Here is a 24,143-nt window from a genome sequence, read left to right as displayed (position 1 = left end):
AGAAATCTTAAAAATGGTCTAACAGTAAGAATGTATCAATAGATGCTGCATGTGATATATGTGTCAGATGCACTGAGATTTAGGAAAAACTATATATAAGCTATGCATATGTATTATATTTTTGAATCATGATGATGTCCCTTTAAACAAAGAAATATTATTCTGAGGTTACTATAACAATGTAACTGAATTAATGTTGGCTTAGCCTGTCATAAAAGTATCAACTTCTGCTTTCATGTTTTTCAATCTGCTGTTAAAATTGATGTTGAAATTAGCTTGTTCTACGTTTTTTCCTTCCACCTTACTGTATTCTTCTCCATTTTTAGTACTGCAGCAGACAGCATGGCTGCCTTTTGTTAGCCTCTCTGCACTAATATCACTGACACTGTGGAAATGTCCAGCAGGCTCCTTTTCTACATGATAGGAAAAAAAAAGTAATTTCTTCAGTAAGAACCTGTTAATTCCCAAGTTTTTTCAAAACTACTTTTTTTGTCTATATTCTAAATGAAAAAATGTTTTCCCCGATGGGGGGGTCATGGCAGGGGCAGTAGGGAAAGACAAAATTGTTCAGGATTTGGACTGTCTGTTGTTTGTATGCCCAAAATGTTAAGTAAAATGGGAAATTTTTCATGCAGCAAATATAAGGTTTCCCTTTTTGTTTTAGGCTATTCTAGATTCACCTCAGCTTTATCTGTCTTCCAAATATCTTTTGCTCTCCCTGGGACTTGAGGGGCCGTACCTGATACACCAAGTGCATCTCCATAATCTTTAATGTGGTGTTAGGGTGTGGGGATACTATCTGCTCTCTCAGCCATGGCATCAGGAATTGAGTGATCTGCATTTGGAAGTGAGGGCCTGATTTTTTTTAAGATCTCTAGTAGAATAACTCCTGACCTCACAATAAATGTGCGAGAAAATAATTATAGTTCAGTAATTATGGGTGGTATTTAGCCTGATGTGTTATTTTACATCACTTCAGAGTGCATACAAGGTGTCACATAGAAAAAGTAAGAAAACATTCCCCTTCACCTTTGAATCTTCTGATCCATTTTCAACATGACCTAAAAAATGGCACTGAGCTATAAAATAAAGTAGGAAATTGTTACTAAACAAGGATGTTATTTATAGCAGAGTTAAGACTTGGTTTAAGCCTGCCTGAACTCAAGCTCCAAGTCTGGGATCTCTGCTTTGAAAAGATGTAGCCCAAAATGATGAAAATCTCTGTTATTACAACTAAAATGTTCTGGGCACATACATACGTTGTTTTTCACTAGAATTACTGGCAATTCTATGAGGAATGTTTGGCCATGAACGTCTCAGCAGCTTAGCAGACAGCCTTCTCCTGAGGGCCAGGCAAATACAGTTGGTGGAATGGGAACACTCCTTGGTAGCAATGTAGGTTTGAACAACTCCTAAGGGAAGGAGAAGTGCAGTTTGGAGGTGACAAAATTGTGATAGCAAGAGATTTTCTACAAGGCAGTGCTGTAAGTAATGTCAAGACCTTCAAGCACTGTCTTGGGGGACATGGTGAAAACATTCAAAGTTGTACCTGTGTCACAGCCAGATCAAAAGGACCTTCCACTTTCTGTTGTTTTTTTGAGACTTGGAAGGAGGGAAACACTCAGCATTCATCAGGGAGTCCAGAATAGATGAAGATGCAGCAATCAGTGATAATGAGTGGCTTCAAGAAGTTTTGGCTGAACAGAAATCACTTCCTTTTGGTTTAGATGACAGGGAAGCTGGTGGATATTAGAAACACTCTGAATAATAAGGTCAGGATATGGATGCTGTACACAGGAGGCATAGGTTAAAGTTGAAAAATAATTAAACAGTGAGTTAAGTTGTAAGGCAATGTAGCATGGCAATAACACCTCTGGATGTTTGGTTTGGTTTTTGGCTTTCTATTTTTCCACAGCAAAAAAATTCTACTGGGGCATTTGTTTTTATTTCATTTTTACTTTTTTTTTTTCTCCCCAGGCTCAGATTCTTGTTAGATTTGATACCTAAGGTGTAATACAAAGCCTTTGGATGCTGTATATTTTGGAAGCTATGTGTTAAAAACTGTCTCACCAATTTTTTTTTTTTTTGTGAAAACACTATGCAATCTTTTAATCTTTGTGGAGAATGCAGAGGTTTTTCTACAATTATTACTTAAATGGTATGAATTGAAATAGTGTATAATGGTGTGTTAATATAATTTAGCTTTAGTTTTTCAAGGCCTAAAACTACTTAATGCAACACATATGAAAAAGTATAAAAAATAAAGTCTAATTAAATTAATAAAATAATATTCAAAAATACTTCACAATATTTAATATAGAACAAAAACAACACAAGCACTTCCAGTTGCAAAGTTAACACCAACATGTATGTGGTGTGGTGTTTAGTTTAGTTTTTTTATTTTGTTTTGTTTAGTTTCTAGAGGGATTTTAGTGAAGATTTAAAATTATCATAGGTCTCAGTGCAGTTTGTTTGCTCCCCACAAAAGCAGAGATGATTTTTATTGACCAATCTTTGATCCAAGAGATTAAAGAAAGTACTGTTAAGAGCAGTGAAAAGGATAACACTGTGGGGGTCAATAGGCTTACTGCTACTTGGAAATGAAAGTGAAGCATTCCATTGGGAGAGGGGGTAATTTAGCATTCTTACTGGGAACTTGAGCATTTTCCCTTTCCTATTTTTTTTAAATTTTATTTTTTAAGGGAAGAAAAATTATTCAACTTACTTACAGGTTTCTCAATGACTTAGTACCATGGCCATAATATGGGGTCATTTAGAGGGCACTAGATTCACCCAACATAATTCTGCACAATGCTTTTTAGCCCGAATGGCCTGGCTGTCACATACTCACTTCTTGATTGAAATGTTTCTGGTAGACTTTTGGAATGCAGTCTGAGGGCTTAGTGACTCAATATTTTCAACATGAATACATTTTCTATCTCATACAAAGTTTGAACTACTTGAAGTAGTATGAACTACTGCAGAGTTAATGTGTCTTTCTGTTGTTTCTTGAAGTGCTGTGAACTTTACACAAATCTGGTAAAACTGCCTGAGTAAAAAGGAAATGAATGTCCTAGCTTGATACAGTTTTATTTTTTTATGGCATCACCATCAGCATGGCCCTTTTATATGAGGGTATCAGAATGACTGCTGAAAAGAAAATTTTTCTTCTTGAAAGAGTCATTAATATCCCTTTCTTTTCCTGCTGCGTGTTGTTTTGCCTGTTTTGGTTTTTTTTCCCCTTTCTGGTCCAAGCAGTATGATTTTTGTTGTCTTTTCCACTGCAGAGAATAAGTGCAGGAAGAACAACAGCTGGTATGACTTTGATTTGGGATGCGCTGAAGTGCTTTTGTTTACAGAATATTCAGAGACACATGAGGCCTGGCAGAGTACTCGTGGCACGCTTCTTCCCATCTTTGAAAAATTGCCAAAGAAATCTGATTGAAATTGGCCAGTTGTATTTGTTTTGCTGTTTGCCTGAGACAGGTTTGCAGGCTTAGAATATTTTAACATTTTGTTTAGTTTCCTAGTAGCAAATAACAGATTAACTGATTTTAAGAGGAAAGGGGGCCCAGAAGATTCTCAGAAAGCCTCCTGTGTCCTATGCATCTGTACAAGATATTGCTTATCATTTCACCTAGGAGACTGATTTGCTTTGTCACAAAGAATATCCATAGTTAATTTAGCTGTTATAGCTTCTGAAACTTGGCTTTTGTGCTGTTGCAATGTGAAGTAAATGTTCCTTTACTCCAAAATCAGAAAACACCTGTCTCTGCTTCTAACAGTCTTCCAAGAGCACTAATGAAAGTGTAATTCTACCAAGAGTAATGGCAGAGTGCCCACGGACCTATCAGAAATTGTGACTCTTATTTATTTATTTTTAAGAATTTCCTGCTGACTACTAACCCGATATTTTGGTAATCATATAAGAAATAGACTTAAACTAATCCTTGAAATTCATGAAATATTGAGATAAAATGCCCATTATGTTTATGATTAGGTGACATGAGTATTTTTGCAGTTCATTTACTATTTGCAAGTGGTTCTTTGCAACATTAGCTACATGCTTAAAATTCTGTGCTAAAACATATGTTTTGATGTATCTGGTTCACGTTAGGTTTTCTACAAAATCATCAGCCCTGTTGTCATTCAGTATTTGGGTATGAATGGGTGTGTGTGTGTTCTTGGTGTTTTGTTTGCTTTTTTATGCTTGTTTGCTTTGGTTTTGTTTTTTTTTTTGCTTTTTTGCGTCCTTGACCCTGACTGTTCAGGAACTTGTTCTTCATTTCGTTAATAACCAGTGATGTGTCGAAGATTGTTTTCAATTAGAGCATGGTGTGAAAATAAAGCTTTATGAAAGTTTACAATCCATATTTATTCTCTTCTCTTACTAATTTTTAGCTTCTGTGCTCTGTACTTACACCTTTTTCCTGATTCTTTTTCTGTAGGTTAAATTGCATGTTTTCCATCTCTTAGCTGTAGCAATATACACCAAAAAGTAGAGACCTGAATGAATTCTAAAGTTTCAGAAACAAGAGGAGAGTGAATCCCAAATGTACTATGGAAAAATAAAGCCCTTTTGATATGGAAGGACCTAACTTTTTGAATGCTGCTGTCTTGGGGTGATGTTCAGTGAATCTGGCACTGTTGCACAGTTCAGGAGGTGGAAAGACCACAAGAGTAGCAGCCAAGATTCAGGCTTTTACTGCAATGTTAGAAGTAAAATAACTTCTGTAGTCAATGCTGTCTTTTGGTGTAATGGACAGGATGTGGTATTAAATTTTGTGTGCCTTGAGAGCACAATATTTTTGTATTTTCTCCAGCAGCAAAGGGTTTTTAAAAAAGGTGTTGTTTTTTTTTAAAGAAGGTTGGGTTTTTTTTTCCATTGGGGATTTTGTTTGGGTTTTTGTTTGGATGTTTGGTTTGAGTTTTTTGTTTTGTTTCTTTTTTTTATTTTTTGAGACAATCTGTATGTGAAAGATTGTGAAACACCTGTGTAAGATTTCTGCTGTGTTAACAATTAATGGGCATGCTCTTAAGATCACTTGTTGCTTGGAGAGGATTTTGTTGATGTTAGGCACGTTCCTGAAATTCTCATGTGATCCAAAGGTAAGAAAAATTGAAAATAAGTAGCACAGATTTTTCTGGGTAACTTCATTACGAATCTCTGATTTGTGCAAAAATAAACAAGCTTTTATTTTACTACATTTTGAATTTAAGACATACACATTTTCCATGTTTCGAAGTGTGGTGTTTTGGCTGTTAAAAACTGAAGGATGTATTGCGTGTTATCAAAAAATGTCCATTTTTGTTTTCCAATTCAAAACTACATGATTTAATTTAAGCAATACAGAAGAGAGATAAGAATGTTAAATTGAGTTAACTGAATACTGTCAGGAATTGTGAAAGATATAGAAAGCAAGTGGAGGACATCACTGAAAACGAACTAAAAGCAAGGTGGAAAATATTGCACACTGGATTCTTTCATATGGGTTTTTTATTCCAGTGAAACCTTTAGGTACCAAAGGCTTGCTAGTTATAAATGCCAACAGCAGCTGACTTAAATTCTGTCCTGGGAATTTCCAGTTTAGTCAGTTTTTGTTCTCGTCTTTCAACTTGCATTGTTCCACTCAGGGATATGAGTTTGGTTGCCATAATTCATTAAATAATAGGTTTTTTGTAATTTAATCATTCGGTTGTCACCAAAATATATCCTCAAGGGCATGACAGATATTATAAAATGGTCAAACCAAAGTGATCAAGACTTAGTTTAAAAATCTCTACTTATTATTTCAGTTGGTATGGAACTTCACAGACTAAGGTGGGCAGTTTGGAGGTTTATTTTTTTAATTTTTCCCAGTCTCTAATTTTCAGAAGTATTTCTTTTTCAAGCAGGTTTAACTTTTAAGTTCTCCTAAGCTTTTTTGTGTGTTTGGCAATTTAGTATTCATATTTCAGTATCCCATGTTCTGTCCGAGGTGGTGAGGAATAAAAGGAGTACCTTTTAATGATCTACAAGATTATAATAGATTAAATTCTGTCAGATTGGACACATAGAAAATATTAATATAGCAAATATATCTTGGAGTTTCCTTAGTGGAGTGGGCATGAGGTGGGGGAGGAGAGGAGTGTTGCTGCTCTGAAACTGAGTCCTTTAGGCTGTCAACTTCAACCAAATTAAAAAATGTGTGCCAGCCTTAAGTTGGCACGCTTGAGTTCACTTCACTCCAGTCAATGAGGCACCTTAGCGCAGTAAGCACAATAGAGACAAAGAGATGCCTTGCAACTGACAGAGAGAGAAAAGAGTCCTTTGAGATGAAATGTTAACATAAGAAGTGAAAATGGTTTGTGGTAGTCTCAAGCTGGCTCTTTTGGGTTCACTTTCCTATAGTTACTGAACTATAGTGCTGTACCTTAACAGAGGAGTCTCAATAAAATTAGAAAGATATCCTAAAAAGGACAGAAGACGAGAGAGAGTAAAAGAGAGTGAGAGAGATGGAGAGTTCTTTTGATAAGGAGCTTAACAAAAGTGGAAAAGATGGTTTATGTGAATGTTAGTTTTCATGGCAGTCTCAAGCTGACACTTGGGCTCCCTTTATTACAGTCAGTAAGCTACTTTAGCAAACAAAGGCAAATGGAGAGAAGGATGGCTGGAAACAACAGAGAAAGGGAGAGAAAGAGACCTCTTTGACAGCATCTAACACAACATGAAATCTCTGCCTCTGTGTTTCCCTTTTTAAACATTTTTGTAAGGCAGAGAGAAACAGAAATAGTTGAATCTTTGTGAAGATAATTCATAGATAATGAAACAAATATTGAGATTTTAAATTTGCTTAAGCAACATAGCAGCTTAATTGTGCTCAATGGGGTAAGGGCTGTGAATTCCCTTATCTCTCAAAAAACATTTTTTTTCAGCATGCTGCTTTCAGAAATTAATAAATAATATCCAATCTAAGAAATTCTACAGTAGTGTTGAATTCATTTAATATCCTCTATATGTATAAAAATGTGTGGGGAAAAAAGGTAACTAGAATAGAGGTGTGGATTTCTTAATATGGTACTCAGTAGTGCTGAAAACTAAATGGCTGCTGGCTTATATATGCATTGGGTAGATGATGAGTGAATATAGCTTTCTAAACTAGTGAAAGATTTTTTTTCTTGATTTAATCCATTCATTTGATTTTAGTTATTTGATTCAGCCTAATATTTCAAATTTTAGGTATTGCAGCTACAACCTTTTAGTTCTCAGTGTCATTGGAATGGAAATACATTTGATTAGCTTCCACAAATTTAAGCTTTGCAAGATAAATATGTGAGTAAAGATGATTTCAGGCCTTTTGTACCTGTTAGGTAAATATGAGGTAAACTAAACCATGCCCATCAAAGTTGTAATTAAAATGCCCATGAAAATTAGCATATTTTGTACATCATCTATTCACTGTGAAATGGGCCATTAGATATCTGGCTGACAAATGTTTTCATTCTGAACCTAATGTGCTCTGCTCATACGTCATCTGCAAATTCTGTAGAGGCACACTTTGGAAAGGAAGGGAAGTCACAGTCACAAATTATTCTTGCTCTCCATTAGGCAAATTGTCAACTTTGTAGAATCAATGGAAGATTCTTTATAATATACAAATTGGTATGTAGCCATGAGCGAAAGCATTGGGAAAGCCAAAGATGGAACTTAATTAGAAAGCAGAACTTGCTTTTAACAATATTGGATATAATGAAGATGCAGTGTTAAGCAAACAACATTGAAGACTTCAACATCTTCATAATTTTGTAATGTAAAATCCATGGCACTCCAGCTCTACTTGTTTTTATAATGAAATTTCTCTATGTAGAGAAAAATTATTTTTCATAGCTAAATGTTAATCTGTTAAACAAGAGGATTAAGTTTATAGAAGTATTTTATACTGACATTACACTATTCAGTAATGTAGTCTGAATCTATTAATAAATAAACAAGCCCAGTATTTGCAGATAGCCAGGAGAGTAGGAAAAAAGTGACCGCGAATAAATTTGTCTGTTTTTTTTTTAAATCGGTCATTGAGTCTTATGCTCTCTTAGATATTGCATGATTGTTCATTGAAGTCATGTGACACCTTTTCTGCTCTGTAATGAGCTAGTTTGAAATGTTTGAACATCAGTTTAACAAGTAGCAAATTCCATTAAGAGGATATATTTATTTCACAATAAGAGTAATAAAACTTCTGCAATTCAAAATTTTTTCATTAATAGCCTTCTGTAGATCAAATATTCAAAACCAGCCTGAAAGATACTAGAAAATTTAATGATATTGCCGATTCTTATTGGAAAATTATTTACTATTTTCATTAATATTCAATGAAAACTTGTGTTTGTCCCTGACACTGGCATTTAAGTTACTTGTTCAGATGGCTATTCAAAAGCCTCTGTTAAAGGCTGGGGATAGCTGAGGATTGACTTCTATGTTTAGATTATAGCCAAGAATTACTATTACCTTGTATCTGGAATTCACAGAAGATGGTGTTTTGTGTATCTGCAACCGAGCCAATATTACTCAAAACATGGAGAGCATGTGGACAATAACTGGTGAAGAAGACAGAATTTCTTTCAGCAGGTAAAGTGTGTTCTCGTGTTTCCGATTAACAGTGGTTCTTTGGGTTCTACAGGTGACTGTGATGTTCACCCAGGGCTGCCATATATCCACAGGGGTAGGCGGCAGCTCTTGTGACCAGTCTTCTCTTGTTTGTTTTACTAATTCCTTAAATTTTGACAACACTCTGGACTGACTTTGTATCAGCTCATTTAGTGCTGAACAACGGAACAATTAACCTTGTGGTGGATGAAGAAACTAGAGTGGTAACTGTACAACTATTCAAAAACTTAACAGAACCAAAAAGGAGAAAATTGGAGAAAAGTGAAACAAAAGAAAAGGAGATAAAAAGAGACTGGAGAAGGAAAGCAAAAAGCTGGTTATTGCGAGATAAAGAGAAATATTTTAGTCAAGCCTAGAAATACTGGTCCTGCATTTTGGAGTTCCATAAATTCTTCACTACATTTTTATTTCTATTCCTTTTGACTTGATGAATTACACAGTCCCCTAATTTTAGGTTATTTGAGAGAGCAGATCTAAATCAATCAAGTTATTAACTACCTGTAATATGAAAACAATCAATTTTAATTGGTAACAGTAAAAACAGGTGGTGAGAGTAAACTTTTAGCATTAAATTAAAATATGGAGGTTTTTTCTGCCTTGCTAATGTGGTGGTTTTTGTGTAAGAGAGAGAACAAGTGACATCCATCTGCTTGGACTACAGAGACTAATGTGAACAAACACGCAGCATACTAAATGGTCACCTCAAGAACCAGCACTTCTGTTTAGCATTAATGTGTGCCATCCAGTTTTGAAAGCTGTGGAAAGACAGACCCCCAGACAGTTCATGTAAATTATGTTAATGATTACTGTCCACTCTCTGTCAAGACTAGTACTGATAGTGCTACCTTTGCATCATGAAATCAGTTCTTTCCTTCTGGTCTGTTTGTAAGGAGCCTCAAGGTGAAACCGCATCAGAAAGCATCCCTCTCCTTCCTCTGTATATTTTGTGGGATTGTTTCTGATGTGAAGGCTCTAGACTTTCAAACTGGATTTGTGTCCTTTTCCAAGAAGTAAAGACACAGTTTTAGTGTCTAGGTGAAATTGATAAAACTCTAGGGGTTTAAGGTACATCCTCTTTGCTGCTTTGATTTTTCATTTTATGATCAACTACATCCCTCAAGAGAAAGTATGTTGAGTTACTGTTGATGCATACATGATGCCTAGAGAACAACTTTTCTCCTACTTGTAAGGAAGGAAAGAGAGGACTATGGATAACATTCAGGAGTAATATAACTAAAAGACCCATTTTTGTTTCACCTAATACTAACATAATGGAGAGGGAATGTCTGTCTGGTAACCCAGGTCTGCTGCATGATAGCTCATTTTTGGCTAGGACATAATCAAGCTGTCTTAGGTATGCAGTTGCTTGTCTGTGTCTGTATCATGCTACTGTATAATGTCCAACCTGAATTAATACAGCTGGAGCAGATGCTAAATGACTGTATCTAAGTCACTAGTGTCCTATTTTACACTTCACTTCATGATCTGTGTGAGGCTCTGTGAACATTTGATATTCATTTTAGAGTCTCACCATATGCCCTCACATTTATAGGCTATAAATCCATAATCAACTACTCTGTTGATATTGGCATCACTTCTCTCAGCTGCATATGTGAAAGAAAGCATTTGGAAATAACCTTTATGATTAAATGTGCTTGCGTGAATTACTACTAAAGAGTCTGAAATGTTCCATGTAACACTACCAATGGGCAGAAAAACAGAAAATAGGGAGCTAATTAAGTTATTGGATATTTAGTGTAAACTTCAGTGAGAGTCCCATGCACTCTTTTCACAGGGTTTGAAACAAATTCTCCAAATGTGCATACAAAACTCTTTTATTACTGCATAACTTCCTGTAGGAAAAAGAATGATTAAAAAACCCTTTCACTATTGTCTTTCTTTTAAGAAAGAGTCCTTTTGTCTCTGTTAGAAACCAAGAAACTATGTTATTTTCTATGTCTTCCCTTCCCACTGGATAGTCAAACACCCTACACTTATCTGTTCTTTATTCTGCAGTTCTTTGATAAACAACTCTCCTTCCCTTCTTGTTTTCTTGTGTCCAAAGTAAAAGGTTTGTTAAAACAGTAGTTTCAGTTCTCTGTCCCCTTCCTGCTCCATTAAACACACAATATGTTATTTTGGATTATTGGAGATTCCCCATAAAGATTTTTTTCTTCATTATTAGCAATCATTGCAATGAAATGGGGAGTTTACGCCTTTCTGAGCAGACTTCTGTAAATAGCACTTTAGACAGCAGGCAGTCACCCTAATTTTCAGTTGTTTTTAGACTGAAGCTTCCTTCTATGGTTTAATGTTATATGCTTTCTACAGTGATCACCCAAAATGAGTTTTGTATTGTGGGGTGGTAGTAAGGCACAGTATGAATATGAAGAAATTGCTTTGCCTTTTTGTTTCTCAGAATGTTCCAGAAAAATGTGCTTCAATACTGGCAACCTCTCTGAAATACTGTCAGGATTAGTAGAGTGCTGAAAAATACTATTTATGTATATAAGGTAGATCATATTGTGCATCAAAGGCCTCTTGAAGGAGCACATGATTAATCTTTACTTAGGTGAGTAGCTGTGCTGATTCCAGTAGGTTATAGTATTGGTGCATGGCAATATCCAACTGCATATGATCAGGTTTTTTGAGACACTACTTTTCACATGAATTCTTTCTTCCTCTGTCTCTTTAAGAAATTGAGTCTTCATTGACTTACAGCTGAGTGTACTGGATTCATAAAATAGTCTTTCACTTCTCTCTGGGTATATGCTGTATCATGAATTGTCTCCTTAGAGACAGCAGGCCACCTCATTATGGTTACAATAGACAAATTCCTAAGCATGTGGTCTGCTTTTATGGCCTTGACTTGTACATCTTTTACCTCTGAGACTTGCCACTCATGTTGACACAGATTTGTTGTGTGTGATGAAGTGATAAAATCAATGAAGAGGACACACATGCTTCTCTAGCTTTCAGAAAGACTTTATTATTTATTGTTTATTGTTGTAAGTTAAATGTACTCAACAATTTTCTGCAAAGGTACATTTACTTTTTGGATTTGTTTTATACTGCCTGCAGCTTAGAAGTGGCTCTTAGTGCATACTGTATGTGCTAGCTTTGTAAAAGTTCCACTGGAAAATAGAGTGAATAGAAATGTATATGTCTTGGCAAGAACAATACCCAGGGGGTGCAGGAGAAGCATTAAATAAACAATTTTAGAAAAATAAGCAACCTGAATGCCAAGCATTCTTGTGTTATTCCTCTTATATTTCTTCCCTCCAAAACACATTGCTATTTAAAAAGATAGAGAGAGCAAAAAAATTAATTTAATTTTAATAACTGTTTTAAAACCTACAGGTAATCAGGAAAATGTTATGTCAGTGGCTAAAGAAGGAGCATGTGTTTTTTGAGGAAGATGAAAGTCAATGGTACTCATAATTCCAGGCAGCTGAGAATATCACACAGCAGCTGGATTTGTCAATGCTGAAAGTAAATTTATTGGAAAAAAAAATCTGGAATAGGCTGAATTATAGAAACTATGCTACAGGTAGGTGAAATATGGCCATAGAGAATTTTGCTGACCACTTTTTCATAGAACTGAAGCTCAGTTATATGTAAGTTAAGATTTGAAAAGAGCTTCCATGGAAAGTGTATTTTTCTAAAATTAAATATTACACAAGTATTTCTAGGATGAGAAATCCTATGCTATTACTAGTATTCATAGGACTAAGTATCCCAGACCATAGTTTTTTGTTTTACCTGTTCCTTGAGTGATTTCTCCTGGTTTCTCAGACCTAAAAAACATAGGGACAAGTTATTGGGAAGCATTTATAATCAACCTATGTTGCTGAGAGTCTCACTGATTTGGTGAAATAAGAATAGCATTTTATTGTTATTTCCAAGTATTTTTGAAGTTTTTTATTAATATAAGGACATTCTCAGCAGTTGTAGATTGCTGGACTTTTCTCAAGTGTACTCCTACTTTAGCAGAAAAAGTGACATTAGAAAAATTACCTTTTTCTTGCTTCTCACATATATATCTCAATCTATATGATCTGCAGAGTCCATTCAAGTACTATTTGATGAAAGACTGAAAAGAAATGGAAAATTTTGATTTAAGTGATTTTTGAGAATCTGAATCTGACATAGCACAGTGTAGATGACTGGCTGGTGTATTTAGAAGACTTTGTTGGTAAACATACAAGTGATTGTACTTAAAGTAGTGTCTTAAACTATAGATTGTCTCGAAGAAATAAAAGTAAGGGTGAAAAACAGTCTTACTGTGAACTGTGAATCAGGAAGCCAAAAAAAAAATGAAAAAATTGAGAGACAAGATTAAATAATTCAAACTTGCTGAAAGACTGATTTCTGCCTTGATTCAGGACACCTGATCATTGGATTTTAAGATAGTGTGATACAACAGTGTTCTGCCCCACTTCTCTCTACCCTAGGACACACATCTTGTTTTTATCATCTTTGATTAACCAGTAATTTTACAGTTGAGGACCTTGCTGAGGTATAAATACAGACGACAGCAATACCTTGCTTTACCATGGGTTGAATATGGTGGGGTCTCAGAAGCAGCAGCTGAGGCAGCACACAGGAGTGTGGTGCAGGACGTGACAAGAGCGAAAAACATGGGCTGGTGCTCAGAAAACTGCATTTGTCGTCTCCTTTGGTAGATTTTTTAAAAAAATGTTTAAAATTAATCTTACTCTAAAGACTGTTCTTTCCTGCCTGACCACATATAATTCATCAGGAATTTTACAGTGAAAAGGTCAGTAATAAGACTCCCCTTCAGAGGGATGGCTCGGAAGTAAAAGGATCTAAGGTACTTGTTCCGGAAAATGGCATACAGTCACTGAGTGAGCCCAGACTGTTCTTGGTTTCTGGGAAGACATTGCCATCAGAAGCTTTTCCCCCAGTCTATGGAAAAATTATGCAGAGATTATAAAATAATTTAATTTAAAAATATTCATTGTCTAAGTTTTTTGACAGCAGATAAGTATTGGTGAAAAAGGGTAGATATAGGTTAGGAGACAAATTAATATTCTAATGAATGAATTAACACTAATCACATTTTTTGTTTTTTTTCATTTGCATCATAGAGAATATGTAGGTCTTTACAGCACCAAGCCTTAAAAGCTTGCTAGCTTTTATCTTGCTGTAGATGGCCCTGCTGAATCTAGTGAGACTATCTGGCAGTTTGTGAAGTTAGGCATGTGCATACATCATTTGCGAAGTCAAGACACAGTTTTAAATTAGTGACTAGAATACAGAGGCTGGGGTTCTTGATGGTGACCCCCTGTGCTGTGCTCCAGTAAAAGAAGTTACTTTGTCTATGAATTTCTAATAAGTTCTGAGAATAGAAATCCTGAGGTGCTCAAATCCAACGCACTATAAATTTCAGGGCTTGCAAAATAAGGCAAAACATTTCTTAAGCAAGTCACCTCCCACCACCCCCGTCCCTCAGCTGTGTGAAACATTTGAAAAAGAGTATGTGCACGCTGTTTAGTGTGCTCTCAGACTGTAAGAGGGATGTGGTTATTCTCCATTGATTCACTTAATTATCTACAGAATTACAAAATATTAGAATACAAATATCTTGTTTTATATTTTCAAGCATCATGAGGATTTGGTGGGGCAGGGAACCCATGAAACAAAAACCAAATCTGCACTAAAATGGGACTAGCCCTATTTGCAGCATTGCATGTTTTGGCTCTTCAGTGTTCCACAGCATTATCCAATGCTTTTAGAATGATTTACTTATCAATTTATTTTGAAATGGCATTGTTTTTTGGTTGGGTTTTTTTTCATTGTCTCTAGCAACAGTTTTATTTGAATACTCATGTTTACTTACTGAAGTGCATTTCACTTGGAATGGAAATGCAAAACATTAGTGCAGGCTTTGTGAAATTTACCACTTCTCTGATATGTGAAAAGTACTTGAGATAAGGACATCTTTTCAATAGTTGTAGGCAGGAGGGAGGATGTGGGGGGGAGCCCATAAGCTCTTCAAACAAATATAGCCTGCTTATTTGTCAGTGTTGTCAGTATTTAACAGCCTCATTGATTCTGTATGCTTTTTGTTAGAGATTAATTCTACTGATTTGTTCAAAGATAATATCATATTTGTAGCTGTGTTAAACTATTTTTTTTCACTGTGCTGCTTTTTTATTGTCGGTAAACAAAAATGAAAAACTAACATACCAAGGGAGCTAAGCTATGAAGGGCTGTGCAAAACCAGAACAGGTACACAATTTTAGGTTTTTACTTCATCAAAGTATTATTTAGCCAAATCACTTGATGTTTCCTCCATTGGGAGTTTGGCACAATCATTCTCTGATTTTTCAATATCTCTGTTGTAGAAATTAGCCAGGCCCTAAATCACTATTTTGTTTAAATACTAAACGGAAATGGCATTTAAAATCTACAAAGCATTAAAACTGCTAACAGATTACTTACATCATTGGCTTATAACCTTTTTGATTTGTTGATCCCCAAGTACTTTTCAGCAGAGGCATGTATCTCTGTGCAGCAAAAGTTAACTTACTGCAGTAGGCTTCCTTTTCACAGCAAGGTCATGTGAACCCAAAGAGTCTGCAGACCACATGTTGAAAACTATTGATCTACATTATTTATATATGACTTGTTCACTGCTGATGTGTTCCTGTTTTTGAGATGACTCAGTAAGACCATGCAATAGTTTTCAGGAAGGAAATGAGAGAAGAAAATGTAACCCTTGAAAGGGGTGGTTTAGGTTGATAAAATGTTTCCACGAATCAGGAATTAGACCTCCTTGCCAGTAGTACAATCTCTGAAAATTAAGAATGGATGTCTGTTTTATACATGATATGCTACAATATTTTATTGGCATTATGGAATCACTGCAACTGGATAAATTGGTTCAATGCTTATTAAGAAGGATGGGAATTCTGTCACTTGGTGGCTGCCACAGTGGTTTCCTTGTGCAGTAAGCTATTTTAAAAGTATTTAGATTATGTCTTCCACCTGACTAAAAAGGTCATGCCAGGCATGTATCAGACATACTTCTACTTTGTGCCTTCATTGAATTCTATCACAGTAAGTTGTGGATTTGATCTCAAGATAAACAAAGCATTTCCCTGCCCCTTAAATTAAAGGCATAGAGTTTTGGGGATAAGATTCATTCCTTTATTGTGCTCAACAACAAACAAGTTGAAATTCAACAGCAGCATAACAAAGTTGTAGGTTCTATTTGCCAGCTTTTAAAATGATTCTTAGCTTCTCAAAATGTCTGCTAGGCAACAGGCTGACATCATGTTGAAGATATGAGTTGTGGTTATACTGGTAATATTTAACACATGAGAAGCTTCTCATAATGGTGAATATTTAGAGCTGCAGGTGTATTGAGTAAAGGCAGGTACAGAACCTGGTGCTATTGTGTGCAGTTGGAGGTGCTCACACCTCCCCGGGTGAGTTGGCTTCACTGATGAACAGTTATACAGCAAGCATGTGACCTGGGGGCCTTTGACAATTTCATCAATTTTTTTTAGTAGTCAAATAAGGAAAATATTTATAAACATTTCAATATGAATATCATCACTGGGATGTTAAAAGAATACTTTTCTCCTCCTGATATTCATGTGAGCAAGCAGCTAATTCTCTGGTGTGTTTCTAAGACTACATTCAGTAATGCAAGAGATGGAGTTTCACGTGATAATGAAGCCGTTGTTTTTCCCAAGTATATTGTTTTTTAAGCTATTCTAATGCTCATGCTTCCTAGTGTGCCATGTTGTGACATGAAATTCTTTTAAATGTTGAGCAAATCGATTTTTTTTACTTTGTTCTTTGATCACTTTCTGATTTTTTTTTTTTTACTGGCTTCAGAACATGATAAAAACACTTTGTTTTGAGGCATAATGGCTTTTTATGGTAGGGGTATGTATAAGCAAAATGCTTATATCTTAAATATTTGTACATAATATTTGTACTAACAAAAGTTGTTGTATAAAATGAGAATGTTTTTCCTAGAAAAAATCAGATGATTTTTTTATAACCACAGCACATTTATGGAAAATTACTTTTTAGTATATTGAATTTCTATGTTTTATTAATATGTCACATAAGCTTCTCTGGGCATCTTGTTGCATAAGCTGCCTGTCTGCAGGCCACACTCTCTAACAGAAGTGTCTGTATAAGCAGTCATTCTGAAATGCTGATTCTGTTATTTGATTTGGGATTAAACAGTCTGTTGCAAGCCATCTGTTTCCCTATGCATGTGTCCTTGAAAGGTTAGATTTCCACAGATATTGCCCCATAACTTTAGCCAGTGCTTGAAAGATCAGAATTAGGTGAGACATATGCCACTGAAATTACCTCTCTTATCCTAGAGGACTGGCTGGTTTTTGACATCAGTGCCCATGTTGGAGAAAAGTTTACTCTCTCTTATTGCTGCTGATTCAGAATCCTGCTGCTTTTGGCCAAATGCCATGAGACTTAGGAGCACATCCTTTGAGGGTATTTGAACAGTTGATGCTTAGTGAGTGCATGAAAAGTTCCATCAGCTTTCTAAGCTGCAGCTCTCCTCCTGAACCAATTCTTTCAATAGATCACTCGCATCTAACTCCAACAGCATTGCTGTGGCTATTAGGGTCAGAAGACTGGTGTGGGTTCACAGATCCTTTAGAGACTTAAAGAAGTCTTACATAAGATTGTACCTTTCTATTGTGAAATATTGTTGGTTTTCATATTTTTTTGTCCCTTTAAAATTATTTTTTGTGTGCCTGTTCATGCATCAGCCTGTGAGTACTGGATATGTGTGCAAGGCACATATGACTACTAAAAGACAAGTGTCATGGTAGTGATCTAGCCCTGTCAGATTGATTTAGGTGTTAAAAGGAGCTCAGGTTAGAGAGCAGTGCTTGAAGGCACTGTGGAAGCCAGCATGTGAGGAGCTGCCTCTGGACAATGTTTACACATATATAATTTTTGTGGTTGCTTAAACTTTGTATTCCTATGATGTAACTTTGTCATAAGCCATACAGGGCCTTACAGGTCTGTACCAACCCTCTAAAAGCTATCTAGAAAGCCACTGATAAAATGCCTCTTCTAGATCATAAGTCCTCTTTATTTCAGCTCAGCTAGAAATCAATTCAGGTTTTCTCCAACTCTGGTGTTCCAGAGGCTTAAGGATTTCAGGGTTGGTTTCATACCACAGTCTGTAAAATTTTGTTATGCTTTGCACTGCAAACCATTTATCCATTAAATGTGTCAGAGTTCAATAGTGCTCTTTAGCCAATCTTTTACAGAATTATTTATTTTTGCTCTTGAATGTGTTTATTTGAAGTCCTGCTTGAGATTCTAATTTCTGAAAGTTCTGGAAGATATGGATTCAGGATAGGGTATTGTTGAACTGGTAAGTCCTATTGAACCTTATGCCATATTTTGGTGGACTATTTTTTGTTCTTTAATGTTAGACTGGTTTTGAAATGTTTTTGTTTTTACTCAAAAGTCTGACTACAGAACTACTGATGTTTCTATACTTCTAGCTGGACGTTTGCCAGCTCAAGCATTGCACACATGACAAATCTGAATTTGTACACACAAACAATGATTGGTCAAGTTACCGTTTGCAGACTGCCCTGTTTATTTGCCCAATTGTAGTTTTTATGTGTGCAAAACTGATGTGTTTGCAATTCTGTGGGTTTTACTAAGGCAAGCTTGCTATAAATGTATCCCCTAAAATTTAGTTTTTGATTAAAAATACTTACTAGGCAATTCTCCTGATAGAGTTTCCAAATTTACATTTCCAGGTGAAAAGGAGGTTTTAAAACCTTTAAAAGCAGCCATGGAAACAGAAGCTGCACAGAGCTAGGCAGTGACATAGGGCATTACATCTAAGAGGCACATTTAAGGGGGAGCTTGTCAAGAGCAGAAAATGATGCTTGCTCTCTCTCTTACTGCAGAATACTGGACTGCTGACGTGATCCATTACTAGAAATACTAGGATGTGAAAAAAATGAGAAATTTTCATGGAAGAGAAAAATCTACCTTTTAGGAAGAGTTGAGCAACTCCTACAAGCAATAATTTCACCTTTGAATAATCAGTGAAAGAGTATTAAAATATTAGTGAAATCTAAGAGAATTATTTTAAATAATATGCAACAAAACACACATTTCTATTTGTAACACAGCATACAAAGTACATTTTGAATTATGCAATCCCAGGAATTAGTATTTCCTGTTTGTAGAATACCTGGGTGTGAATAAGCCTGTCTGCAGGTATTGGGATGCACGTCAGTCAAACCAAATGAAAGATTTTGTATTGTTGATGTGCAGAAAAATGTTTGCTCTTGTTTATGTCTGCTAAGTCTCTAATTAAAAAAAAATAACACTTCTGTAAATACCTGATTTTGGTATCCATAGATGCTGCTAATCCTTGATGGAGTACTATATTAACTCCATAATGAGTAATAGAGATGAAAATGAGTCTTTCCAGTTTTTGAGGGATGCATAATTTTTCCACTTTTACAGAATTACCTTGCAAGTACTGTTTCTGAGCTGCATATAGCTCACTTTCCTGTGAGTTAAAATTGCAAGAAAGCATTCTATTAGTCATCAGACCTTTTCCTTCAGGCTCTTTAGCATCTTGAATGCGGTGTGATGCTATTGCCTTCATACATCACGATATTGGGCTTAAAATGTACGTAATTTGCAGCAACTTAGTTAATAGATACTCCCAATAATATTTTACATGAGGCAGCTAAATTGTATAGTGTACTTTCTTAAAGAAAGAGTAAAATCTGATTTTGGAGAGTCTTAAATTTTCACTAAAAATTCTGCATTTAGGTAGAATTTGACAACAAAAGTGACTACTTTTCTTCACCTTCTAAACTTCCATCATGCTGTACAACAAAGGACTTGTTCTAAACAAACCAATGTCCTGCCTGTAGGAACATGAGGGAACCTTGTATGATAGTGATAGTTTTATTCTTCTTGTCTTAATATGCATTCCCAAATGAATGCTACATAAAATATCTCCTGCATGGTTGAGGTATTGTGTTTCAAGGATTTGGATGCTCATCTTGCAAGTCTGGAAGCTGCTTGGTAAATGAAAGAAGCAGGAAATGGCTCATTACAGACAGGGGATCTAGTGGCTTATCTTGTTTTGTTTCTGATGGAAAGCATCAAAACATTTTCTACCCCCCACCCCCCAATATATTAGTACACTGAAGGCTTAATTTAGAGAAGCTTGATTAGAAAAGAGGGTACATTTCCAAGCAAAAACAGTACTTCCAAGAAGAAATGGTGTTGAAAAAATTCTTTGAGGAGTCTTTTCATTTGTGGTGTGTTCCAGTTGAAAAATTATTCTACTCATCTTGTCTATCCTCATGATTCTTTTCCTGTCATCCTGAATTTAGTGGAATAAACTGTTTCACCTCTTATGCCTTAGAGCTCATTATAATTTAGTTGAATTAGATTTCTAGGATTTCAGCACATTAGACTGAAATTTTCTCTGACTGGTATCTCTTTTTGTCTCTTCCTAATTTTTTCTAAAGCAATTTCTTCTAATTTGGAAAAGTAAGAAAAATGAAAGAGATGATATTTTACCATGTGCTAGATAGGCATAATTTCTGTAGGAGAAATTTATATTTGTACAGCAAGTCTACTTGAAATTTCTTCTGTAATTGAAAAATCTTCTTCTTTGGACTTGGTAGTCCAAAATGGGAGAGAAAGCTTTTACTAGACTTTTGTGTAGGGGATAAATCCTCCTTAGAGAATATGCAGGGTGCTCAGGGATATTGTACTTTAAAATTTTTGTGTGTGTGAAGTCAACTTAAAATCATGATGTACCAATACCAAAATGGCAATTGACTTTAGGAAAATATAAACACAGTTCATTTTTTCTTGAGTTTTTTTAGGAAACAGAATATAACAGGAATTAAAATCATTGTCTTACACAGATATTTTTGTTCTTTTAATATTGTATTTTTATTCTGTTTTGTTCCACTACCATTTATATACAACACTGATAAAATAATTCTAGCCAGGTTTGATGGTACCATCCATTTATTATAATATAAAGCACTTACTTCCTCTCTCTTTTCTGGAGATATTTTCATCAATACTCTTTCAAGTTTAGTCTTAATTTTTTTGTGTGTTTTCATCTCTGCACTTTATTTATTGAGTAAATGGTAGGAAATGTGACTCACCATTCTATTCTTTTGCACCTTGCTTATTTCTGTCAGTAAGGAGAATAGAAATGATCTTTCTAAATTCTTTATTTGTTATTCAGTTTTTCTATTTGTAAAATGAACTCTAAGAATATTAAGTAACTATCTTCAAAATTAAACGGATTAGAATATGTTGAACAGATTCCTTTATGACACAATGAAGCATCAAAAATATTCTCTTCAAAAAAAAATTATCTGTCTTGAATTTAATTTTCAATTAATTCCAAGGAAAAAGAAGAAAACTCGATTCCAGGCAGAAAACCAGCAGCCTGAGACTTAAAACACTTGTAGAGGAAGTGGATTGTTTAGTATGGAGAATAATTTGTTGCTACTGTTTCCATAGTTTTGGTTACCAGCCAGAAAGATTTTCCTTGCATTTATTCTGTGTTCCCTTCTAACAATGCCTATGGCTTAGAACTATTTCCCAACTCTCGCTCATCTGCTTGAAAGGTGGCTACATATGATGAATGTTTGTCACTATTTTTTGGTGTTTTAGGTTCCTCAACCTTCATGTTCCCCTGCCCCGTGTGCCATGTTGCACAAGCACTACTGGATGAGCCAATGTTTTAACTCAGTCACTGGGAACTGCTTGATGAGAAAGGCTCACAAACTGAGAGCAATCCTCTTCACTGCCATTTCTAGATTCATTGCTCACAGCTTGTTAGCGTTCTCACAATGGTTAAGACCAGACACCTATGCTACTATAGGTTTTTCTTGATATTTCTTGGGTAGGGTTGGTTTTGTATGAATGCTTGTAGTGTTTCATCTGATATAATGGGATTAGACCTGAGGGTGACTGTATCAGAGCTCCTGACAGGTTTCTGCAATATACTGAGCATGAACAGGTCCAATATATATATTTTCTCTCTGGATTAGTAGATTTACAAGCATTATTTTTGTTCCTGCTACGGCATATTCTGAAGGTAAAACTCCTCATTTGTTATGAATACAAAGTAATTATTATTATTTGGTTTTTTTTTTCCTTTGCATTGCTTATTTTACTTATCGGTTGCTGTCTCTGTCAGCATTTTTATTCTGTTTGTGCTTTGCAGTTTGTTGAAGGGGTAGATGTATATTCTGAAAATAAACTTGAATCTATTAAAGTGGCTAACATACAGTGATGTCTCTGTTTTGTAAATTGAGTTCAGGCATAGGCTATCTATCTCTTTGGCAGCAGTGGAGGTGCCTTTTTGCTTGAATTTTACTGTTTAAGCTTTTAGAGTCTCTTTCGAAGGTGGAAGAGGGGTCAGGGTAGCATCAGATTCACACATTACTGTCTTTACTGAATTTATATGAATGACCTCCTTTGAAGATTGAAGAATGTGGCACGAGTATGCATAAAGCCTCTCAGACTTTGAGGAATGTGATCTTTTGTCTTTTGTTCATGATCTTCTATTTGGCTGTTGATATGTTTTGCTATTCAGGGATGATGAATTTGGATACATTTGATTAAAGAAAGAAATTAAAATGTAATCACCTCCACTTAGCATCACTGCACCTCTGCTTGAAGGCTCTCTAATATTGCTAAAATCACTGTAAGGTTAGCCTTGGTTTTGTTTTATGTTTTAGCCATGTCATCCAGCTCTGGCACTGGACCAGCCTACACAGGCTACTGCCTCTTCCATCCTTCAGCAGGTAGTGTAGAGTCTCATTCAGACAAGTTTATCCAGTGGGCACCAGTACAATTAAAAATATTTTCTGCTTTTCTTGAAGAATTGTAATACATAAGGGACAGTCGGCTTTACTCATAAAATTGCAGGCACCAAGGAGGGCTTAATGCAAAAGCAAGTGTATCCCATTATCTCTTTCTCATTCTGCATATTGCAGCTAAAGCCATGAGAAACTAAATTCTGCACTTATGGCCTAACCCAAACTAAAGTCTGGTGCGTCTTCTGATCCTTAGTATCTCCAGAGCAATGAAAACAAAGGACCAGAATTTTCTATTTTCTTTATTTTCTTCTTACTGGAAATCAATGACAGATATCTGAGTTGGAAATAAAGTGAGGGCAAAAAGGGCAAGTGCATTTTTTCTTTACCTAATTATCCTTTTGCCTTTATTTCTGATGATATGCCCACCCCATACAACAGAAGTAAAATACCTCACATATGGCCTTTTTTGCAGCTGGAGTAATGGTAGCATTTTTCCCAATGGGTAAGTGACATATAGGAGTGACGTTTTTGTTATAAATAATAAACAAACTCTGTTTTTGTTAAGGTCTTTGTTTGATTTGCTCTGTTTGGGGTTTTTTTTGTTAGTTTGCTTTGGGGTTTTTTTTTGGGGAAGTGGGAGGAGAAGAGATTGCTGTGTGTGGGTTTCTTTTTGTGTTTGTTTTTATTAATTTGGAAAGAAGACTCACAAATTTATTGTTCATTCTTAGAACATTTGACCATACTGTTAATATACTTCTCAAGTGCTTGCTGATTTATCTCAGTTCTCTGTTTAACCTGTCCATGTTTGAATAGACAATTTACACAAAAGGATTACTAAAAAGTATTGATTGTACATAAAACCCACTCTAACATTCTGTGCCATAAGAATTTATAATTATGGACTACTTGCGATATTTTATCTTTCTATCAAAAATGAAATACATTACCGGGCAAGTTGAATTTTGAGAAGTAACAATGATTATTTGAATTCTCTGTCACAAATACAAACCTGGATGAGATGAAGAGTTCCTGTTGACTGAAATATGAATTGAGTCAAAAGTTTCCATTTAGCTTTGAGGGAACCTCTCTGAATTTGTACATCCTGTTACCAGTAGGAAGAGTGCTGTCATTTTAAATTTATGCAAATAGTTTTCTTTCTTCTCGATACTGTTGTATCTGGAAAAAAAAAATATAGTGCTGATCTTAGTAGTCAGAAAAAATATGGAAGAGCCTAAGCCTAAGGAGAATTGACAAAAGGCATTTCTCTGGTGTGTGTTTTATGTTTCTTCATTTCTCTTTTTCTGTTCCCACTGCCCTTGGTTGGCTTCTTCATTCAGCTGGGGAGCTCTCAGATGGAATTTCTTCTTCAGCTGCAGTGCCCTGTCAGCCAGCACCTGCATGGCTTGAATCACTGTTGCTTATATCATGGAGGAAGAAATCTTTTCATCAGACCTATGAAGCTGTGAGACTAAAGTTTATTTTTCCCCTTCCAGTGAAAGCATAGATAATTTTGGGTGTTTTTCTTCTAAAAGGAAAAAAAAAAAATATTGTAATATGAGACTAGAATTAGAATGAAAAAAAATAAGGCATTTCTTTCATTACTTTGCAAATTTCAGGGTTCTTAAGAAGTT

The 24,143-nt window shown here is 35.5% G+C and overlaps 1 protein-coding gene across 1 annotated transcript in view; it reads left to right on the top strand.

Moving 5' to 3' along the window:
• Positions 1-23,938, top strand: part of LOC148183846 (uncharacterized) — a 77,209-nt gene extending 53,271 nt beyond the window's left edge. The window contains exons 6-8 of the mRNA XM_088058640.1: positions 8,506-8,605; positions 22,985-23,014; positions 23,850-23,938. Coding sequence (XP_087914766.1) covers positions 8,506-8,605; positions 22,985-23,014; positions 23,850-23,919 — 200 coding nt within the window. The 3' untranslated portion in view covers positions 23,920-23,938. The remainder of the gene's footprint in view (positions 1-8,505; positions 8,606-22,984; positions 23,015-23,849) is intronic.
• Positions 23,939-24,143: the final 205 nt, after the last annotated feature.

Source organism: Pseudopodoces humilis, chromosome 8, assembly GCF_049639895.1.
Source record: "Pseudopodoces humilis isolate 2021_Gansu_Grassland_sample_001 chromosome 8, ASM4963989v1, whole genome shotgun sequence".
Lineage (NCBI taxonomy): Eukaryota > Metazoa > Chordata > Aves > Passeriformes > Paridae > Pseudopodoces > Pseudopodoces humilis.
Note: the sequence above shows the minus strand (reverse complement) of the source record. Positions and strands in the feature narration are given on the sequence as shown.